This window comes from Pygoscelis adeliae, unplaced genomic scaffold (genome assembly GCF_000699105.1).
Source record: "Pygoscelis adeliae isolate BGI_AS28 unplaced genomic scaffold, ASM69910v1 Scaffold619, whole genome shotgun sequence".
In the NCBI taxonomy this organism is placed as follows: Eukaryota; Metazoa; Chordata; class Aves; order Sphenisciformes; family Spheniscidae; genus Pygoscelis; species Pygoscelis adeliae.
In genome coordinates, this window is record NW_008825521.1 from 578,152 (window position 1) to 597,630 (window position 19,479).

Genomic DNA, 19,479 nt, shown 5'->3' on the forward strand with positions numbered 1-19,479 from the left:
CATTATGGAAAATACTCCACTGAAGACCAGACTTCCTCTTCCACTGAAAACTGCGGAGAACTCTTCATACTTAGTTCTCTCTGGTAGCAACAATCACTAAAAAGCAGCCGGGGAAAAGAAATCTCAAAACGCTACTGAGCTTAGGAACTGTGTTCAGTTTCAACTACCCATGCTTGCAATAGAAACACTGATAAAAAGCAGACATTACTTTAAAAAAGAACGGTCTATAAATAATTTGTACAGATTTCTAGTCCTCTCCTATTTCCCAAGCGTTAGTGAATCTAAAACTTTTGCTTCTAATATACAGTAACCATGAACCTAGCTTCTGAACAAACAAGCAATTAAAGGATATTACTCTGATGAGATCACTTCTACCAACAACAATTAAGTTTAAAAAAGCACAATTCAGTATCTTAAAAAAAAATTAAAATATTACTGTATCCTTCACTAACCCCTAAAACCAAGAAGCACAAAGGCCTACAGTACAATAGCCCACATAGGCAGCGTATTGTTCAAAGCACTGAGACCTAATAAACTGACATCCCACCAATGTCATAAATACACTTCTGTGTATACAAGACATATGGCAATTACCATCCATGTTTCTGACTGATTCCAATAGAAACGTCTTCTAAAAAGCTTAAATCTGACCTTGAAACCCTTTAACAGAAACATTTACAGTGTTGTCTTATACACAAATTCCATGCCTACTAGTGATCATGAGTACAAGCCTGTGGAGATTCGAATGGAAGGGGTCCTGTAACAGAAACACAGTGAAATGAACGCTGACTGTAGACAAGACTCGTTACCAATACCACAGTAAGTTTTAAACAATGTACTCTTCTCTGCCTAAAATCACATTATTATTGACCAACATTTAAGAGGGTATGTGGCCTGCAACCCTATTAGTACAGGAGTTATCAATGTTTGATAAAGTAATCTAGGCAAGTGGAGCAATATTTATTCTTAAGCTTAAAACAAACGGGGGGAAAAAACCACCACTTACATGTAGAAGCAGCACAGCAGCAAGAAATGATTGACCTTGACAGTAGCCAATCTCTTCATCATAGACAGAGTAGGCCTAAAAAAAAGAATCAAGACTTTACAGGATATCTGTCTCAAGCTACAAACACAAAGAAAACAAAACACTGCATTGAACATAGCTCCATAAAATTTTCACAGGGTTGCATCAGTTGCCATTCCAATGAAGGGATAACCTGTATGAAAATCAAACTGTGATATATAGCAGCAGTGGCTGGTTACAGTGATGCACCAAGACTGCTGCAGCCTATTAAACCACTTATGAGTGCTTTTACCTCTGAACAGGTGCTACAGGGACATTAGAAAGAGAGAGAAACACTAGTTACACAAAAGAAAGAGTGCTGGAAGCTTAAAACGTTCCGGTTGAGATAACTGAATAAAACAACCACCTGTCCATTTTTGCTAATTTCTTCCTTTCAATAAGCAACTTCAGTGCATGCCTATGGCTTTATAACATTTATGGGAGGCACATAGTTATCTCCAGTTTTAAAGACAACTATGTATGACAACAGCTTATGGCATACATTACACATAAAGGACACACCCAACATCAGAACATTTCTTTTTCAAGACGCAACATCAGTGTGATTTCCTGTGTCCCTAGCTTTGCCATCCCAACTTAGACAATATCGACAAGTAGGGAGCATGCGGCAGCCAAAGGTGACCTGCTCTTGGTCAGTATGGAATCAGCCCCCATCTCCATCACAGATTATAATTTGTCCAGCTTGAGCCAGGCTGACACGTCTGGAATCACACAAAGTCTCTGTACCAAACACCTTAGCGTTCAGGAATCCAGAAGGGCCATTACTTTAGGTCTCCTATCTGAATGGCACTATAACCAGCTAAACATCTACAATAAGAACCAGACCGAGTCTAGTGCTAGAGTCTGTCTCCATGACACGGTTAACTAATACATACATATTCTTCTCAGATAACAGTTACATCTGTTAATGATGTTAAATACAAGATACCAAAACCAGTCAAGAAGAATTTAAAGAATACCTTGCATATTTTGTACAGGGAGTCCTGGCCATCTCCCCCAGTATCTTTAAAATAATCATGAGCAGGGAACGTTCGATTGATGTCTCGGGTGATAGCACTGTCTTGTGGAGACTCCTATTGGGGGGAGGGGGGGTGTAAAATAAAACACATCAAAAGAATATAAATTACAATATGCTAGGACTGAGAGTTACGAGATTGGCATTGTGTTCTGTGCACTGTTCTAAATTTAACAAAACACAGTCTACTCAACCAAAACAGACTGCCTGCAGGCTGGCAGCTCCAGATCACAATCTTGATAGATTTGGTTACCTAAGAACATCTGGGAACGGTCAGTGAGTGGTAGAAAAAGCACACACACAAAAGTGTTCCAAGACATTGCAATGCAGACAGCAGCCTTCCCTTGAAGGCTTCTGAAAGCAAATACTGCCCAGTCACATTTCTTTTATTTCACAACTGCAGAGAGTAACAGTCAATTGTACGCGGCTGCATGCTGCTGTCCAAAACTGCGTCCCTTAGTTTCAGCTAGAGAAACCACTCTTCATCTCCTCCACAGAATTAGACAAATAGAAAAGTAGAAAACTGAGTACGAGCCCAAGAAAGACAGCATTGTATAGTAAAACATAATATAATGCAGGGACAGTTGCCTGTATGAGCTGGGCATTTCAGCATGAAGAAGATGGAACTTTGTTCTCTACATTGCTCTGATGCAATCAGTTTCAGATGCCTTAGATATTTGGAAATCTGAACAATAACAAATAGCATACAATTAAGAAAACCAGTAAATGTGAACAATGGACTGAAAAGACCAGATGGAAGAAACACCGAGCAAGTCTGCATCAAGGGCAAGTCCTACACAAAAGGCAGGGAAAACTCCTGGTAGAGATGAAAGGAACTTGACAAAGCATAACAATAAACACAGTAAACAGTAAAAGGGAAGCCTAGGGCCTTTTCCTCCTGACTTTTATCTGAGTGATTTAAACACCAAACGATCTCCATGCAATTAGTTGGCAATACTGGCCTTAGAGAGCCCACCCTATTAGGAATTGTCAGTATTGCTGAGGATGGTTTAGAAGGAACCCTAGTCCTACCTTGGAGAAGTATCTTGAGACAAGGTTTCCAGAATATGGAAGAGGTTTGTGTCAGGCACATCATGAGAATCCATGAGCATTTGTGAACAATGTCCAGTTAAACCTAATTTGCCCTCTACAACAGATTCATGTTCCGAATGGGAAAATAAGCAGGTGCCATTCCCACAGTGAGGTCTTCTCGGGTCTCTGCCAATATTAGACATGTGACTGAGTGAGATGTTCTGATCCATCTCATTCAGTTCAGTTTGAAACTATTTCTAGTGTAGTCATTTAAGCCAGAGCTCATAGCACTGCAAGGAAAAGTATCCTCTGACAACATAAGAAACTACCCTCCCCCATTAGCAAATGAAGTAATTTGCTTATTTAGGAAGCCAGTGGAAATAGTTCATACACATCATACATCCTCCTTTAATACAAAAAACAACAATAAGAAATATATATTTTAAAAAACACAAACCAAACAGTGACACAAATGAAAAAATTACTAACCAGGCAGAGAGAAAAAAGCTGTCAAAAGATTTGACGCAGTCTCCAAAACCTTTACTTTACAAGGAACATTTATGCGAATTGGAAGACTAAGCAGCTTCTTCCATGTGGATGGAAATGGGCTGCTGAAAGAGGCGGTAAAGTCTCCATCATCACAGGTGTCCAAGACTCAACTCAACAGGGCTGTGAGCAGCTTTATCTGGTAAGACCTGCTTTGAGCAGAGGGTTGGACTAGATGACCTCCAGAAGTCCCTTCCAACGTAAGTTATTCTGAGTAGCATACAACAGAAATCACTCACTCAAGCTCTCTTTAAAACACTTAATCTACCCAGCATGCAAGAGGCAATTTTAGTGCGCCTTCTGAATCTGAAACTGTGCTCATCATATTGAATTAAAAAATGACCTCTATAATTTCAGAACTATTTCTACAATTTTATGCTGGATTTTGTGATTTCTGATTAATCAGATCTCAGATTTTGTATGGATGTGTTTCACCATGTCTTGTACCTTTTGCGGCAGTCATGACCCAGCTGCTATCTAGCTGATTACTATAACCATTGCTATTACCCAAGTTGCCAAAATAAAACAGAAACAAAAGCCCTCTGTTTGTCTGTAGGCATTTCTTTCTGCCTACGATTGGTCCCTCTTTTTACTATTTAAAAGATGACTTTCCGGGGCAGCTAATGAGAGCAAGAGCTCCTTGGGGGTGGGAATCATCTGAAAAGATGCCACAATAATCATTAAGCAACCATTGCTAATGAAAGGGTCAAAGGTTCCCTTGTTAGGTGGCTTCCCTGGCAATGACTGAACACAAATAAAAAAGCCAGTCTTCTTCACATGTGAGATTACCACGTAACAGTGCCCAGGTTAACACTGCAAACATACAAGATGCTCTGTGGAAGCAAAACAGAAGAGATGTTTTAATTTTCAAAAAGTTTTACTATATCCAAATAACCCATATTTCTGTTAGACAAACGGAAAAAGTTTAGAAGTAAAACAGTTAGTAAAAAAGTACATGATGTAATCAGTGTGAAGATCATAAAATACAGCTTTTAGTTGATCTTTTTCCTCAAAAAACAATTTTGCAAACAAGAACAAAACTACCATGGTGTGCTTGATTTTCTCTTCTGATTTTAATCCAAGGTTAATGCTCCTCTCTGTGGCTTAACACAGACATTTCATTAGGAAAGCATTACACTGCTATTAGAATCAAGTTATTGGATTGTTTTGGAAATTATATCAAAAGCACTGTTCAGCATTTCAATTTGATAATAATTAACACGCCAAAGAGGTCTGTCTCATTATAAGGAAGCCAGAAACAAACAAAATCCAATGCTAAATAAATTTCATACAAATATAAGCCTTTTAAGTCAACAAAGACAAGTAAGATAATGGCTGGCTGTTAGCTTCAGCTAGTTTTGCAAGTAGAGAAAGACAATGCTCAGAAACAATTCTGAAAACTTTAAAGCATGTAAATGCAGTCTTAGTGATAACTTTCAGTTTCTTAAAAGTTTGCTAGACTGAATTACAGTAAAGTACTCTGCTTTGCAAGAGCACAGGTACTGTTCACTGCTAATAGCCATTTGTGGTACCAAACAAGTGGGTTTACTGCGTGTTACCTGTGTTCTGCTGCAATGGCAAAATAATCTTAAATCCCCATGCCTTTTAATCCACTTATTTAATAGCAGAGACCAAAGCACCTGGTTGGAAATGCTTAGGATAGGCTTCTCAAACAAATCACTCATTATGGCTAAAGAGAACTAATTAGTGGTCTCTCTCTGGCTTTGCGTGACTTGTTCAGCACTTGACTCCTATGTTTCAGTACAATTCTTCAAGTAATCTGTAACGCTAGTTCCTGCAGCTGAAACATAGCTTGGGGAGAGAAAAATTAACGGAAATGATAAGGTTTAAAAAATGTTTTTCAAACCACGGCTTTGAAATCTCCCCATTAGTACAAACTGCTGCAATCCAAGCATTGTGTAACCTTTTCTTTACTCCTATTTTTATACCTTGCTGTGAGAATTGGCTCAATGGGCAATTTCTCATGCTTTCAGGGGACTGGGAACTGAAGGAAACCCTTCTGAACCCACACCCTTCACAAACTGGGATTGAAAAATAGAAAGCTAAGAATGACAGGAAGAAAAAGAAAGTAATAAAGAAAACAGAATGGAAAACAGCCATGAGAACTGAAGCAAGTGTAGTGAAGACTGAAATTCTCCCAACAGTTCACCACTCTGAAGGAAAGCAGGAAAATGTAGATGCTCAGACTAAGAACATACCCTTCCTCCCCCTCTTTTATGCACTTTAAAATATTAGGGGAGTTATACTGAAACCTTCCTCTCCAGTTGATTTAAAAAGAAACTATGCGAGTAATTATGGAAACCTGGACGCAGTCCAGCAGATAAAAGCTCATCTATTGTATCAGCCTGTATGTAAAAGCATATTGGTTCCCACCTCCTAAACTGGACACACTTAAAAGACGTTTTCCTTGCGTTTTTGTGATCTTCCGGGGACCATCCCGGGATCTGCAAACCATATCATGCAGCTACAACCTCGATCAATGTCTTCAGACTGAGACTGTGTTACTTTAGAAGCTTTTTCTGTAGCTTAAGCCACAATTAAAAGACATGGAATAGCTGGAGTTCCTAGTACCTCTTCATGGGGCTGATCTACTTGCAGTTTTCAGCAGCTCAGGTTTATTCCTCCTAATCCCCTACATAAACCCAAGAGGATGAAGAAGCAGCAGCAAAGAATTGCTGAAGGGACAAGACCTGTGATGAAAAAAAGCTGAAATAAGAAATCTCCAGAGAAGCAGAGGAAGTTGCCTGCTGGAAATGGCTCGCCACCCAAAGATCAACTCCTGTCTCACCAGGCTACTGGAGAAATCCGATGGGGGCATAAAACATAAAGCCTTTACCTAGACACAGGTTGACTTCAAAAACAACATAAAAATGGAAAAATGGTGAGGTCCAAACTTTAGATTCCCTCCTGCCCCCACCCCCAGAATGATTCAAAATATGGAATTTTGCTCACTGGAGTGAGTTATCCGACACATCCGCCACAAAAACCAAACTATGCTTGATTCTCACTCTTGCCACAATGGGATCGATTGTCACATTACAATTATTGCTTAGGAAGGTCCCACTGACTTTGCAAGGATTTTGTCACACAGAGATTACTGTGAGAAGGGTCTACAGACTCAATCGATGAGTGGAATTTTACCTGCTTTGCCAAGGGTCAGATCAGCACGCGGCATCTTGTTGCAAGGCATCGACAAGCCATTCAAGGGAGCAACAAGCCAGCTGACAGCTTTCAGCAGTTGCAGCGAGCAGAAAAAGCCAAAACTCTCCGAAACTTTCATGGGCAGCAACAAGGGTAATATTAACCGAGGGGGATAAGTTATTTTGAGCAGATCCATACATTCTAAGTACATCTGAAAATATTAAAAGGTCTTTCGATAGCTACTTTGAATGTCAATAGGGTACCATGTCACCAGGTCTATTTTGCAGGTTGATGGCATTCCCAAGTTTACTTTTAATAGGCAATATTTACACTGACTTTTATACAGTGCATTTCCTGCATTTGTCTTCGTCCAAACCACTGTGAGACGGTTTTGGTAAGAAGAATTACACCTGCTACTACGACCTTAAGGAAGTATCACAAAATCCACTTTCAAAGCAATGTACTTGTTAACTTCTCACAAGAAATGCTGCTCGCAGAATGTAAGCGTTACCTGGAGTTAGCACTTACCAAGAACATTAATAAATAAATAGTGTTTGTGGAAAAAACCTGAATAATTTAGACAAATTTGGAATGGTTAAACAGCTGCAATTTGATACAATAGTGCATTGATACAGCATACTTTCAGTCCAAATATGGCAATATAGTTCAATTCTAAAAATAAAAGTGAATCCCTTGTGATATCCAGCCCTTTCGCTGTGTTCGTTTCCTTTTAGGGCTCAAGTTTCCCACAGGAAAATTATAGAGAGGAGTTTGCCTACAGTGCCCTACATCATGTATGGATAAAGCATAAACACAAAACGCATGCTGGAAGGTTTTCCTGCTCTTGGCAATTACGTACAAGCCAGACTATTTAGAGCAATCAAGATAAGAGGAAAAAACCCCATCCACTCCCAGACGAACACACCTTTATCAACACAGTTACATAAAAGTCATCCAAGACAAGACGTGAAAACATGTGACGTATCATTTATTTCTTAAATGTATTTATGATCCATTCAGACCTTTCAAATAAAGTGTACAAGTGCATTTCAGAATAAAAAACTACACTCTTCACACAGCTCTGTAGAACACTACATTTCATCAAGAAACTTGAAGCAAAAACTTCCTATTAAACCACCCATGCATCCTTTGGCTACAATAATATCACTGATCAACAAGTACTGCTATTCAATTCTGAGTTTCCCTTTAAAGAGAAGGAGCATCATAAAATATGCTACCCCTTCCAGAGACCTCTCTTTAAAGAGAGAATATTAAATAAATTAGCTAGGCTTTTAGGCAAAACAGTAAGGCTACTTAGTACTGTTGATGCATGATCCATATATTTGGAGAACAGGCAATCCTAGGCTACGTGAAATGCGTCAACAGCCCTTGAAATTTTAGTAGTATCAAGATTACATCAATCCAGAACAAATGACAGACAAAAATGTAACCAGTGGAACAATCACTGAAAAATGTGCAGTTTCTCTTAGGATGGGAAGTGCTGTTAACAGATTCAGAAAAGTGTTTATAAAATTCCCTAAGAACCACATTGACATTCTTAAAATTACATATTGAACAAAGCCCTAAACTGTGTGGCTGTACAATTACTGCCGTGTCAAATTGATTGTTTTAAAATACATATATACATATAAACATATTTTAAAACAATCAATTTGACACGGCAGTAATTGTACAGCCACACAGTACACATTATATATAAGTATGTACATCTACAGCAAAAAGGAAACAAGCCAAGAGATGTATGACACAGCTGGGGTACAGATCATCTCAAAGGGAGTAATAAATTTATTTGAGTTTTAATAGCTCATAGCAAAATTACCTCTTGGAAATAATTATGCAAAGATTTAGAATCAGATATTTACATGCTTCTGATTTATCTAGTTCCATTTAATATTTAAAAATATGCAAGTATTATTTTCTATCAGTAACATTTGTCATTTTTGGCTCAACCGTAGTTTTTCTTATTATTAGTCTTAGTTGAAAAATCAGCTACAGAAATGTCTATTAAAACAATGGGGTAGAAGCACCCCTCTCCCCTGTATTTTAACAACAACTCTGAGTTGGCACAAAATATGTAATTCTGGAGCCACGATAACTCTTCCTCAGCTGCCTTGCATATCAAAACACCCATCTCCACCATCTCCCCCTTCCCTTGCAGAGTACAAAACAGAGCAAACCCAGGCAGAGATGGGGACGTTCGAGGAGCCCAGACTGACACCCTGATACTCCCCACTGTGTCAGAATTAAACACAGCATTACAGAGCCTTAAGGGTCGGACTGGGTCTAATTCACCTGTTTGCTTTTCTAATCTGCTTTGGTGGATTGTTTTCCGTAGGTTATTTATAGCAGAGGTTTCACACTCACTCCTCTTTCTCATCGTTTAATACAAAACAATTTCCAGCATTAAAAGGTGCACAAAGTTCTTACAAACACACATACACATCCTTACCTGTGATTTTGTCTATCCTTGGCCTTTTCACTGACACAGGAAGAAACTACCAGTTTTAACACTACTCGTGTAAGGAGCTGGACTGCCTCCCAAACAAAACTCCTCATAACGACCCTCTGACAAATGTCAAATCTCCTCAGGACATACTGAAATAATCTCACCAGTGGCTTCTGCTGTCCCAGTTACTGTGAAGGCGCAAGGAGACAGGTGGGACACAAGGAAAAGCGAGCATCCTTTAAAGTAAGATCGCTCCACTGTATTTCGTTCAGCAAAGCAACCTAAAAGCACATGCACGCATAGCCTCCCATGCTTGCAGTTCAATTGTAAACAGCATGTGGAAAAAAAACAATTAAAAAAGGTACTAATACAATTTTGAAATCCCTGAAGAAAAGACATACCCACGAGTATTAAGAACAGTAAAAAAGCTCATCATTAGCAATTGCAAACTCATTTCCATCCTGTTGCATTCATTAGAGGAATACAAAATTGAGTCTAGTGTTTACATGCTAGAATTACAATAGAAACTAGATTTCAAAGGTTACATATGGAGAGAAATTTATCAGCATAGGAACTTGCAAAACACTGTGCTGTACAGCATTTCTAAAGACATAAGTCCGTGAAGACAACATATGCAATTGCAAATCCTTTCAGACAGTTCAAAAGCGTGGCTGGAGGTAATGCTGCTTCTGTTACCTGAAAGGATTAACTGCACCATTATTTTTAGTAGGTTTTAATGACAACAATTTATCCTCAAGAAATAGCTAACCCCTCAAAAACCGAGGTGATCAGAAACATACAGGTACCTTACAGCCCTCGGGGTTTTATTTCTTTGTACACTAAACATCAATTCCTTTGACAGCATCTACAGAAAATGTTTTAAAAAAATGTTTTTATGAAATACTTTTAATACTCAGTAATGCTAATATTTAAAAATACTTCACAGTGTGGTACTAATGTAACTTCATAAAACGAGCAACTTGAGTTAGCTAAAGCTCAAAGCCTTACATTATATTAAAATAGTCCAAAGATTTCACACACACACACAAAATCACTAGCACTATAAATATACCTAAGCCACTTTAGTGCAAAGTCTGTTTTTGCTTCCCCTGACAAATCCCTCTATGTTCCTGCCAGCATATTAAAACGTCATCCTTTACTAATCTAATTATTGATTTTCAAGGATTCATTTACAGTTGGAATCCCAGAAGAAATTTTCAATGTCATTAAGCATTTGATTGCTTCTATCACGTCATCTTTGTAACATTTAAGAATGACTCGCATACGCACAGCAAGATTTGAGTTCATCTTTACAAGGAGTTACTTGAATTTATTTCACTTTTTAATTAAAGGATCTCCAGTAACGACCATCAGAGAGAAGCCAAAGCTTTGAATTACAAAATTGCTATCCTTGTCTTACAAATTCATAAAAAGAAAGAAGTCAGAACAAAAAGTTCAGACTCCCTTCCCTCTCCCTAACCACCCAAGGGTACATGCTGTATCTCAGGCACTGCCTCATGCAAAGGAACTGCCCAGGTGTAGCACTCCTCCGCACAAGCAGCAATTGCTAACTTCAAAATGTGTTTGTCTATCTAAACATAACCCAGTGCAGTGTGCATCTGCTCAGCATTTCTAAAAACTTCTCAGCAAATAAAGCTACTGGTTATCAACCTGCGTACAGGTAACAGTCCCACAGTGACTTGGCCTCCTGGTCTCTCCCCGGAGCAGAGCCTGCACCTCCTTGGATCAGCTCAGTGATCGCGACACTCCCCCCAACGTCTTCAGGCCAAAACAAAGATGACTTTAACAACTTCTGTTTCTCAATTTAAGTAACCACAAATTCACTAGCTAGAGAGTCAGTTTTGACTGGACAGATTGCTAAAGTACACCAGAGGCTGTAAATAAACAACCTGGATCAGGATATGGGAACATAACTTATGTTAACATTTTTATTAAGTGCTAAAGCTCAAGAGATCCAAATATGATATGGGTGAAATCCGCAAACACTTTCATTTGCAACCACCACTAAATGCATGTAGAGCAGACACAGACTGTGGTTTGTTTTAAACTCTGCAATGGGAATAAAAACTGAAATGTGACAGAAGTCAATATTGAGTGGAGAACCATCAGCAAAGCTGCCTGCATAAGCAAAACATTTCACCTGTCTAGAAAACCTTGTGTCACAGGAAAAAAAAAAAAAAAAAACAAACAACTGAAAAGCTGACTAAACAAACTATCACATCAGGTTATCTCCCTATTGCTAGAACACCTCAGATGGTCAACCATGACACCGACTGGTATTATCCCATTTTACCTGAACTGAAATGGAGGGGCTGGATCGCCACTCCAGGTCTGAAGGGAATCCGTTTGCTGCGGGTGTGGGAGCTCCGAGGCTCAGATGAGCTGCCTTTGGAGTGCAGCAAAGCAAAAGCAAGAAGGTTAAACTCCATCTTTTAAAAAATGTATTGTAAAGGATATGACCCAAATTAAATACTCCATTGTTCTGACAGAACTGCAATTTACATCCTACCGTCAGCACAGGCACAGCCGTCCAGCGGGTTTCCTTTGTTTGTTTCCACTGGCCACAACTTTCAGTTTCTTTCTCCAAGTACAACTGCATCTGGTTTTACACATACTAAATTTTAATTTTGAAGAGCTCTCTTCTTCCAGAAACATTTTACATATAAAATTTTAGTATTAAATTGTCTGCCTTTGCCTATCTGCAGAAAATGTCTTTCAAAGTGGTACCTCTGCAATGCACAGGCAATAAGGGAAGTAATAACTGAGACGCTTTAAGACCTCGGCGGTGTCCTGAAGTCAGGAGAAGACGTCTTTTCTTGTGCAAAATGGGTTGTTTTCGGGATGGGGGATTCTCCCATCATCCTAAAGAAGGGGCTGTTTACTTTGCTGGAGACAGTCTGTAAAACCTGATGGCCCAGCAGTCCCAGCAGCTACGACTTACCCCAAGGTCTGACCTGACCTCAGCCAAATGTATTCCAAGCCCACACTATTACAAAGTCTCAGGGACCCTGAAGCGAGTAACAGATTTAATATACCTGAACGACCTGAGACCACAGCCACATACAAACAACAGTATTCATCGTATAAAGACTATGAAATGTAAGAAAATGCCTGTGTCAACCACACTCTCTAGAGCTCTGAATTTCAACAATAGGAATGGAAAGAGCAGAGCAGAAAATGGATTGAAAGACACAAGCAGGCTGAGACAGGAGGGAGGAAGTACTGCATTCAACCGGGAGAACAAATGGACTCGGCTTGGGCATTTCCCCACCGCCGTTATGCCCCAGCCTCTCCCCTCCTGGAAGCCTCAACAGAACAACCCCGGGGTTTGCAAAGTGTCCATTCCTTTAAGTTGCGCAAGGGAAGACAGCTATTCTTCCCCCATTTAAGTTTAAAAACCACGGAGGGCTTTACACCTCTTGGATCTCAGCAGAACATCAGCTACAAACATGTGCTTTGCCAACTTCAGATAGTGTTTGTAGTGAGGTATAAATGCAAGTTTATCTTGAATGACACCACAGAAAGGATGTGCCGTTGTATTCTGCAAAGTCATAGAAGGAAGAAAAAGGTTTCTAAACTAAACAACAAAATAAGGATCAGGTCAGGCAAATGTTTTAGCAGGTGCTTCAAGTACCCAGAACCAAAAATGTGTTAAAACAACAAAACCCTCCAAAACCTCCACCTCCTCTTATTAAAATTACCTACAATAGATGAATCAAGTAATTGGAAAAATTTTAAATGGGCCTTTTGTTTGTAATGTCTAAAGGTAGGCTCCTATGCTCAGATATTAGTTCCTATAGAAATATGTTTTTTAAAGCATCGACCTGAATTAGGAGTAGAAGTTCTGTCAACTTCAAACCCTTATGCGGACTAAGACCAGACTGAAATGTTTCAGACTTCCTGACTCATGAAGGTTCGGTACGTCTGTTATCATCACAGCACTTGGTAATACCACAATAAATATAGAAAAATCTGCTTATTAAATTTGCATACTGAATGTTTCCATCTCACATCGCATATATGCCTTGGAAGTGTCTTTTTCAGAACAGACGAACTGCTGAAATTTAGGAGTTCTTACAGGTAAAACCTTTATATGAGCAGGAAAGGAACAATGCCATAGAGATGCAGCGCGAGACGGAAATTTGAAAATTCTCATTCAAGTCTCTGCTGTAAGAAAGATTCTTCACGCAACCTCATGCTACTCTTGAGATTCTCTGTGCCTCGGTACTTTGCACCACATTCTTCTCAAAGATTTGTGACAAATATTCAGGATTGCCCCTTGGCACTCTGACACTGAGCCGTGTCAGAATTCCAACTAGTAGAAACAAATTTCTGAGTGATAAGAAGCTTAAAAACAAGTACAAAACCCCTAATAGCAAATAAAGACTGTAGAAACTAGTAACATTTAATTAAAAAAACCTAACAGTACATAACAGCAAAACTTGTGTTTCACACAAAAGATATCTGTTGAGTTAAAAAATACTGTCACTTGATTGGAGATTATAAAAAAAATAGTATTTCACAGATTTTCTGCCAACCGATTTGGAAAATGACAATATAATCACAACCTAAACTTCCAGTAAACTTAAAAAAAACAAAACAAAACAAAAACACAAAACCAAGAGTTATAGATGAAGTTGTGCATATAGAAATCCTTTCCACGGTATTAAAAAAAATGCCACTGAATTGCATCCTGCAAATTCAACCTTCTAGCAGCTTAATTTGAAAGTGAGACAGATAACCCTAATTAAAAAAAAAAAAGAATTTATAGTCTGAGATGGAACTTCAAATTTAGTTCATTTAATCATATCACAACATGCAATTTTTATGAAGATGTAATATGATTTCTGTATTCTCCTTGGTGTGGCATTCATCTGTGTTACGGTCTTGATACCAATTTCTAAAGCACCAGGCACACTCGGATACAAATATAGCCAGGAAAGGATTAGTTTCATACGTACAGTGATGAAAGTGATCCAACTGGAAAGTTTGCTGCCTAACAACTCATAGCACAGATTGTGATGAAAAGGACTACTGTGCCTCACGTTAACTGTATGACAAAGGATGTTAGATGGACTGCTGAGCAAACAAGGTAGTGCATTTCAAAATTATTTCTTCCACAGTTGGCACAGTGAACAAGATTCACGCCCATGCAATCTCACTGAAGACAACAGACTCAAATGTTATGAATATTTAAAACATCTAATCACATACAAACCTAGATCAACATTAAATTAAGTTAGAAAAAAAAAAGTAATTTAAATTAAAAAAAAAATCAATAAATTAACACAGACAAAAATAGAAATATTTGACACTAAAACTAAGCTACTGAGGCAACATTTAAAAGTGTCTGTAAAAACACTGGATGAAACTTGAACGCATTGATTGGCTGCAACTCCTCTCCATCCTCATCTCCTGGAGTCTTCCAGATTCTGATTTTCACCTCTCACGGAAGTCATCTGAGCTGATGAGGACTTTCAGATGAGTAAGGCAACTGAACACAAGCCTGGCTGTTAGGAATGTTATAGCTGAACCTTAGCTGCAAAGCAACAGCTGCAAGCATGCATCTGCATCCGCAACAACCACTACACTTTAAGTACAATTCTAGGCTTATAGCTGAAGTAGCAACTGCTTCACCTCGAGTTAAATCTTTATGCCATGATTTAGATCCCTTACCACTTTTTAAAATTTTCCATATTCTCAAAAACTAGCATACAATGCTCCTATTTAAACCCTCTATTCATGCCATGAAAAAAAAGCAACAATCTTTGCTCTCCAGCTTCCACTTAAACCTGAAACTACCATTTTTAGGGTTTTAGGCCCTAGCAGATTCTTTTCTATTAAATTTAATCAAATGCTATTTTAGTGATAGATTGCATCAATTCAAAGACTTGGTAAGGTGAAGAGTCAGAGAAAAGCTACTGGGAGTTTACCTGAGAGGCTGTTCCAAAATACCCCCCCCACATGCTTTGATATTAGTGACTAAAGCCCTTAAATTGTTCCCCAAAGCCCACCTTTGCCATAATACCTACAAAACACTGGAGAACAATTAGCCAGCTGATGTGCTGTGAGCTTATTATACCATTTATAAATGACTCACACCCTTACGCTTCGGCTCCCCCCACGGCTGTCTGTGTCTCTAACCAAAATTCAGACTGCAAGAGCTCTGCAGAACACATCACCTCTATCGTGTCTGTGCAAGGATCACAGCGTAAGCCCTGGCTCTAGACACTGCCTTATTACAAAAGATAACAAGAAGTGTCGTCGTGAAGGCATCAGGGTTTAAACAACCTTTGTTCTTAAAATTTCAGATGAACTAAGGAGGAAGTTTATCTTGAGAGGTTTGGACTATTGACGAAATACGTTGAAAGCAGACCAAGATATGACTTAAACGTGCTTTGTAACAGGGCTCTCAAACCAAAACTAGGCAGCAATAGTAGAGGGTTCTGCCCCATCCTCCCCAGGAACAGGTACACACACATATCCATAAGAGGAACTCAAGCCTATCAGCAATGAGTGCTGACAAGCACGAGCCATGCCAGGAGTGCTTCACCCCACTGATCCCTCTTTTCTTCACTGTTTCCTCACTGGCAGCCTCACAAGACTGCACTGGAGTAAATGTGGATGGGCAGCAAGCAGGACGGTCTGTAGCAAGTGCTGCATGTGCAAACACAGGACAGAGACACAAAGCATTATCCTCCAGGGCAAAGCACAGAAGACGAGAGGCCAGGGCTCACAGCAGACCGGAGAGGAGGGCATGTGTATGCGTGTGGGAGGGACAGGGTAGAGTACTAAAAAGAGGATGATCTTGATATATAACAACAGTAGACCTGAAACCATTTATCAAAAATACGGAGTCTTCCCTTTGGCCAAGAGAATTACCCCAACTCTAAAAAAATCAAATTACTTTTCCCTAATATTTTTTCCTTCCCACTATGACTAACAAAGAGTGCACAGCAACTGTAACACACGAGCTCACAGAATTCCCCAGGCTCACAGCAGTCCAATGCACCGACTGGAAGCACAACGAAGGAAGCGAACTGCGGACAGTCATAACCTGCTCTCAGACCAGAGGTGTGGCAGGGGGATATCCCTGTACCAGGGGTAGGGTGAGATAAGACGATGCAGACCGTAATCCATTATTACAGGAATACACGGTTCAATTTCATTTTCCAATATGGCATCAGTAAAAAGACAAGGATATTCGTTAGGAAAACTAATCCATTTGAGGGCCATCCTGCCTTCTTAACAGCATTACAGTACTCAAAAATATTTAATCTAAGCTAGCTTGAAAAAGCTGTGGTCAATGAGATTTTGTTTCTCAGATACTGACTTTTTTTGACCAGTTAGATACGCGTTTGCCAACAGGATTTAGCTCCTGCTATATTCGAACCGTCTTTAATCCCATGAAGGCTAAAGAAAAATGTCTCTGATTTAGCTCTGTGCACTTATGAATAACTCAAATACTACAGTTAAATTTACAACATAGTTCCCTTAGCTGTTTAGAAGACAATTGTTTTCTTTCCTTTCCCCTTAAGTTCTAGTATGTAAAATATCAGAAGAATTTAGATTAAAAAAAAAAAAAAAAAGAGGACATGTTATTTTTAAAGTTGTTCTTGAGAAAATTTCCACATACAAAACCGTGGCATTTCTCCACTGGTTTGAGAATAATTTTCACACGTTGGCATCATCCTTGAGTGGCTGCCACAACTCTGGTATCATAAAGCGACATGTATTTTCTCTTAGCTTATCCAAACACATTTTATTTAACTGCTAAATTTGGTCTGATCCAAGTTTTTCTTCTTCCTTCACAACAAACAGGAAAAGGCAGATGCCGTACTCTGATCGCATACACGCATCCTACCAGAAAAACGGGGCACGGAAGCCAGATCAGTCCTCCTAAGCGTACGACTGTTCAGATCACATCGCTGCACTCATGGCTCAATAAGACTTTAAGTTCACACTAAAATGTTCACATTGTTCACTACTGTTCTAGAAGTCCTGTCTAGGTAGCACTGAAAAACAAATTGTTTGGCCCCTTCCGTTATGATGCTGGAACACTGTGTCAATATACTTTGGCATATATTAAAAAAATCCCTGTAATATACCATATACTGTGACATTTCCACTTCAGATCTATCATTTACATGTGAAGCACGAATCTCGAAAGAACCTAGTAAAGCTGTAAGAAAGACTACATTTTGCCGAAGCTCTCAGACACCCACTCCATTCAGTCACACCAGCTGGAGAGGTAAGTGTCAAGATACAGCTTTATTCTTAAAAATTAATATGGAGGTGAAACTCCACAGCCTCCTCCACAGCAATAATTTTTTAAAGTGAAATCACAATGATATGTGCTCCTGATTCTTCTATGTCAGCAGCATTTCTCAGAAACCTTTTTGCAAATCTGGACATCTTAAAATCCTATTTAACTTATTTTGCAATTTACGGAATCGTCCCTGCACTTCCCAGTCCAGCTGATAGGCGTCTTAGACATGACATCCATTGGAAGATCTTTTGCTCCTAGAGGTAGAGGAGTCCTTAGCTACCCTCTGTCTAGCACAAGAGGCACAAATAGCCCCCGAGAGACGCTTAAGCCCCTTCTGAAAGACACTGTTGGAGAGACTGTAAATGACACAGTTGCAGAAACTGTTGCTAATTGCAAGCCAAGTGGTCAAGAAGGATGCAATGCGGTTACTATAGACATTGGAGCTCTCCAGCAGAAAATAGATTATGTAGGGCAACCAGAGGATGTAGAAGACACTGGTGATGCGGAAAAGAACCATGGCATAGCGCTTGTCCGGGCAGGGCTGTGCCTCCCCAGCCTCCCCGTCCTGAGAGCTGAAGCGCACTCGCCTCTCGTTGATCTCCTTGGTGTGCTGCTGGCAGATGCGGAAGATGTTGAAGTAAGTGAAGCAGACGATGAAAGCAGCCGGGGCATAGAGCATCACCACAATGAAGAGGGTAAAATAGGGATCGGTGTTCCAGGAATTGGCACACCACTGAAACACATCCCCGTGATATCCAGGCTTTCCCCAGCGAAAGGACGGCAAGAAGACGAGGCAGGAGTACAGCCAAATAATCAGTATGCAGATTCGAAGTCTCCATGGGGTAACCAGCGTGTTGTAGGTCAGCGGCTTTGTGATGGCAATGTATCTGTCAATACTAATGCACGCCAAAGAGGCCATGGAGACGCCCTTCAGCACTGATACCACATAACCAAAGATTTGGCAAACCAAGGACTCACTTAAAACAATAGGATAGTGCAGCAGAGACAAAGAAGGCACCAGACAGCTCACGCCCACCAGGAGGTCAAGCATACGCCTAGTCTGGATGAAGTAGCTGGTGGTGTGGTGGTTGAGCAGAGGTGCACAGTGAAAGACAAATATCACAATAATGTTGCCTGAAATAATCAGCACCATGAGGAACACAATAATAACCACTTCCAGGAGGCAAAAATTGATGGTCTCCAAATAGCTAATGGCCAGGAGACAGAACGGCCGGCCACTCTGGTTGCCAACCAAAGAGGAGTTCATCTTGAGCACTGCAGTGATCTCTTTACTTCATGCTCCTGCCTGCTGCCTGCAGCCACTCCAAGCAGCTGCTGTCATTGCGGCTGGTGCTGTGTGTGTAGCAATGTCAAAACCGGAGCTCCAGTCCCCAGGGCTGCTCCAGATGCTGCTGCTGTGCATTGTCTGCAGCACAATTCCCCTTTAAATCCGGCTCCCCGCCGCTACTGGTGCACCGGGACCCAACAGCAGTCATGTCAGCAACTTCACACACACACACGGGAGAGGGCTGATTTTAAAGCCCTCCCGGGTGGGCTGCCTCGCCGAGGAGGGATGAGGGGTTGGGGGAAAAGGGAGATGGAACCTTCACCGAGTCAGGACGAGAGTCCTCCCAAAGGCTGACAGAAGAGAAGGGAAAGTGTTTTACAGAACCGCCTCTCCCCCCGCGCTACCACCTCCATCGCCACCCCTCTTTCCCCACGCCCTGCTACGGCGCTTCCCTGCCGCCGTCTGCCCCCGCTCCCTGCCAGGCTCCCGCTGCGCCTCCTTCCCCCCGTCCCTTCCCCACGCCCTCGGCCCGGGGCTCCGGGCTCCGGCCGGAGGGCAGCGCGGGGAGGCTCTCCGTGCGAAGCAGCCTCCCCCA

At 40.5% G+C, this 19,479-nt stretch overlaps 2 protein-coding genes across 4 annotated transcripts in view; both read right to left on the bottom strand.

Moving 5' to 3' along the window:
* The window catches only part of RABGAP1 (RAB GTPase activating protein 1), a 68,749-nt gene that overhangs the window by 17,169 nt on the left and 32,101 nt on the right, over positions 1-19,479 (bottom strand). Inside the window, exons 1-3 of one of the 3 annotated variants that reach the window (XM_009331603.1) lie at positions 11,621-11,699; positions 2,044-2,157; positions 1,007-1,081 (exon numbers count right to left, since the gene is read on the bottom strand). Coding sequence is in view for 1 of the 3 variants with exons in the window: in XM_009331601.1 (XP_009329876.1) it covers positions 1,007-1,081; positions 2,044-2,157 (189 nt within the window). In the remaining 2 variants the exon portion in view is untranslated. Of the gene's footprint in view, positions 1-711; positions 735-1,006; positions 1,082-2,043; positions 2,158-11,620; positions 11,700-19,479 lie in introns of those variants that run through there. The other 2 variants (XM_009331601.1, XM_009331602.1) reach the window with 2 other exon arrangements.
* On the bottom strand, positions 17,817-18,887 carry GPR21 (G protein-coupled receptor 21). Its single transcript, XM_009331599.1, has one exon. It carries the CDS (start codon positions 18,861-18,863, stop codon positions 17,817-17,819), a length of 1,047 nt encoding a protein of 348 aa, XP_009329874.1. The 5' UTR covers positions 18,864-18,887.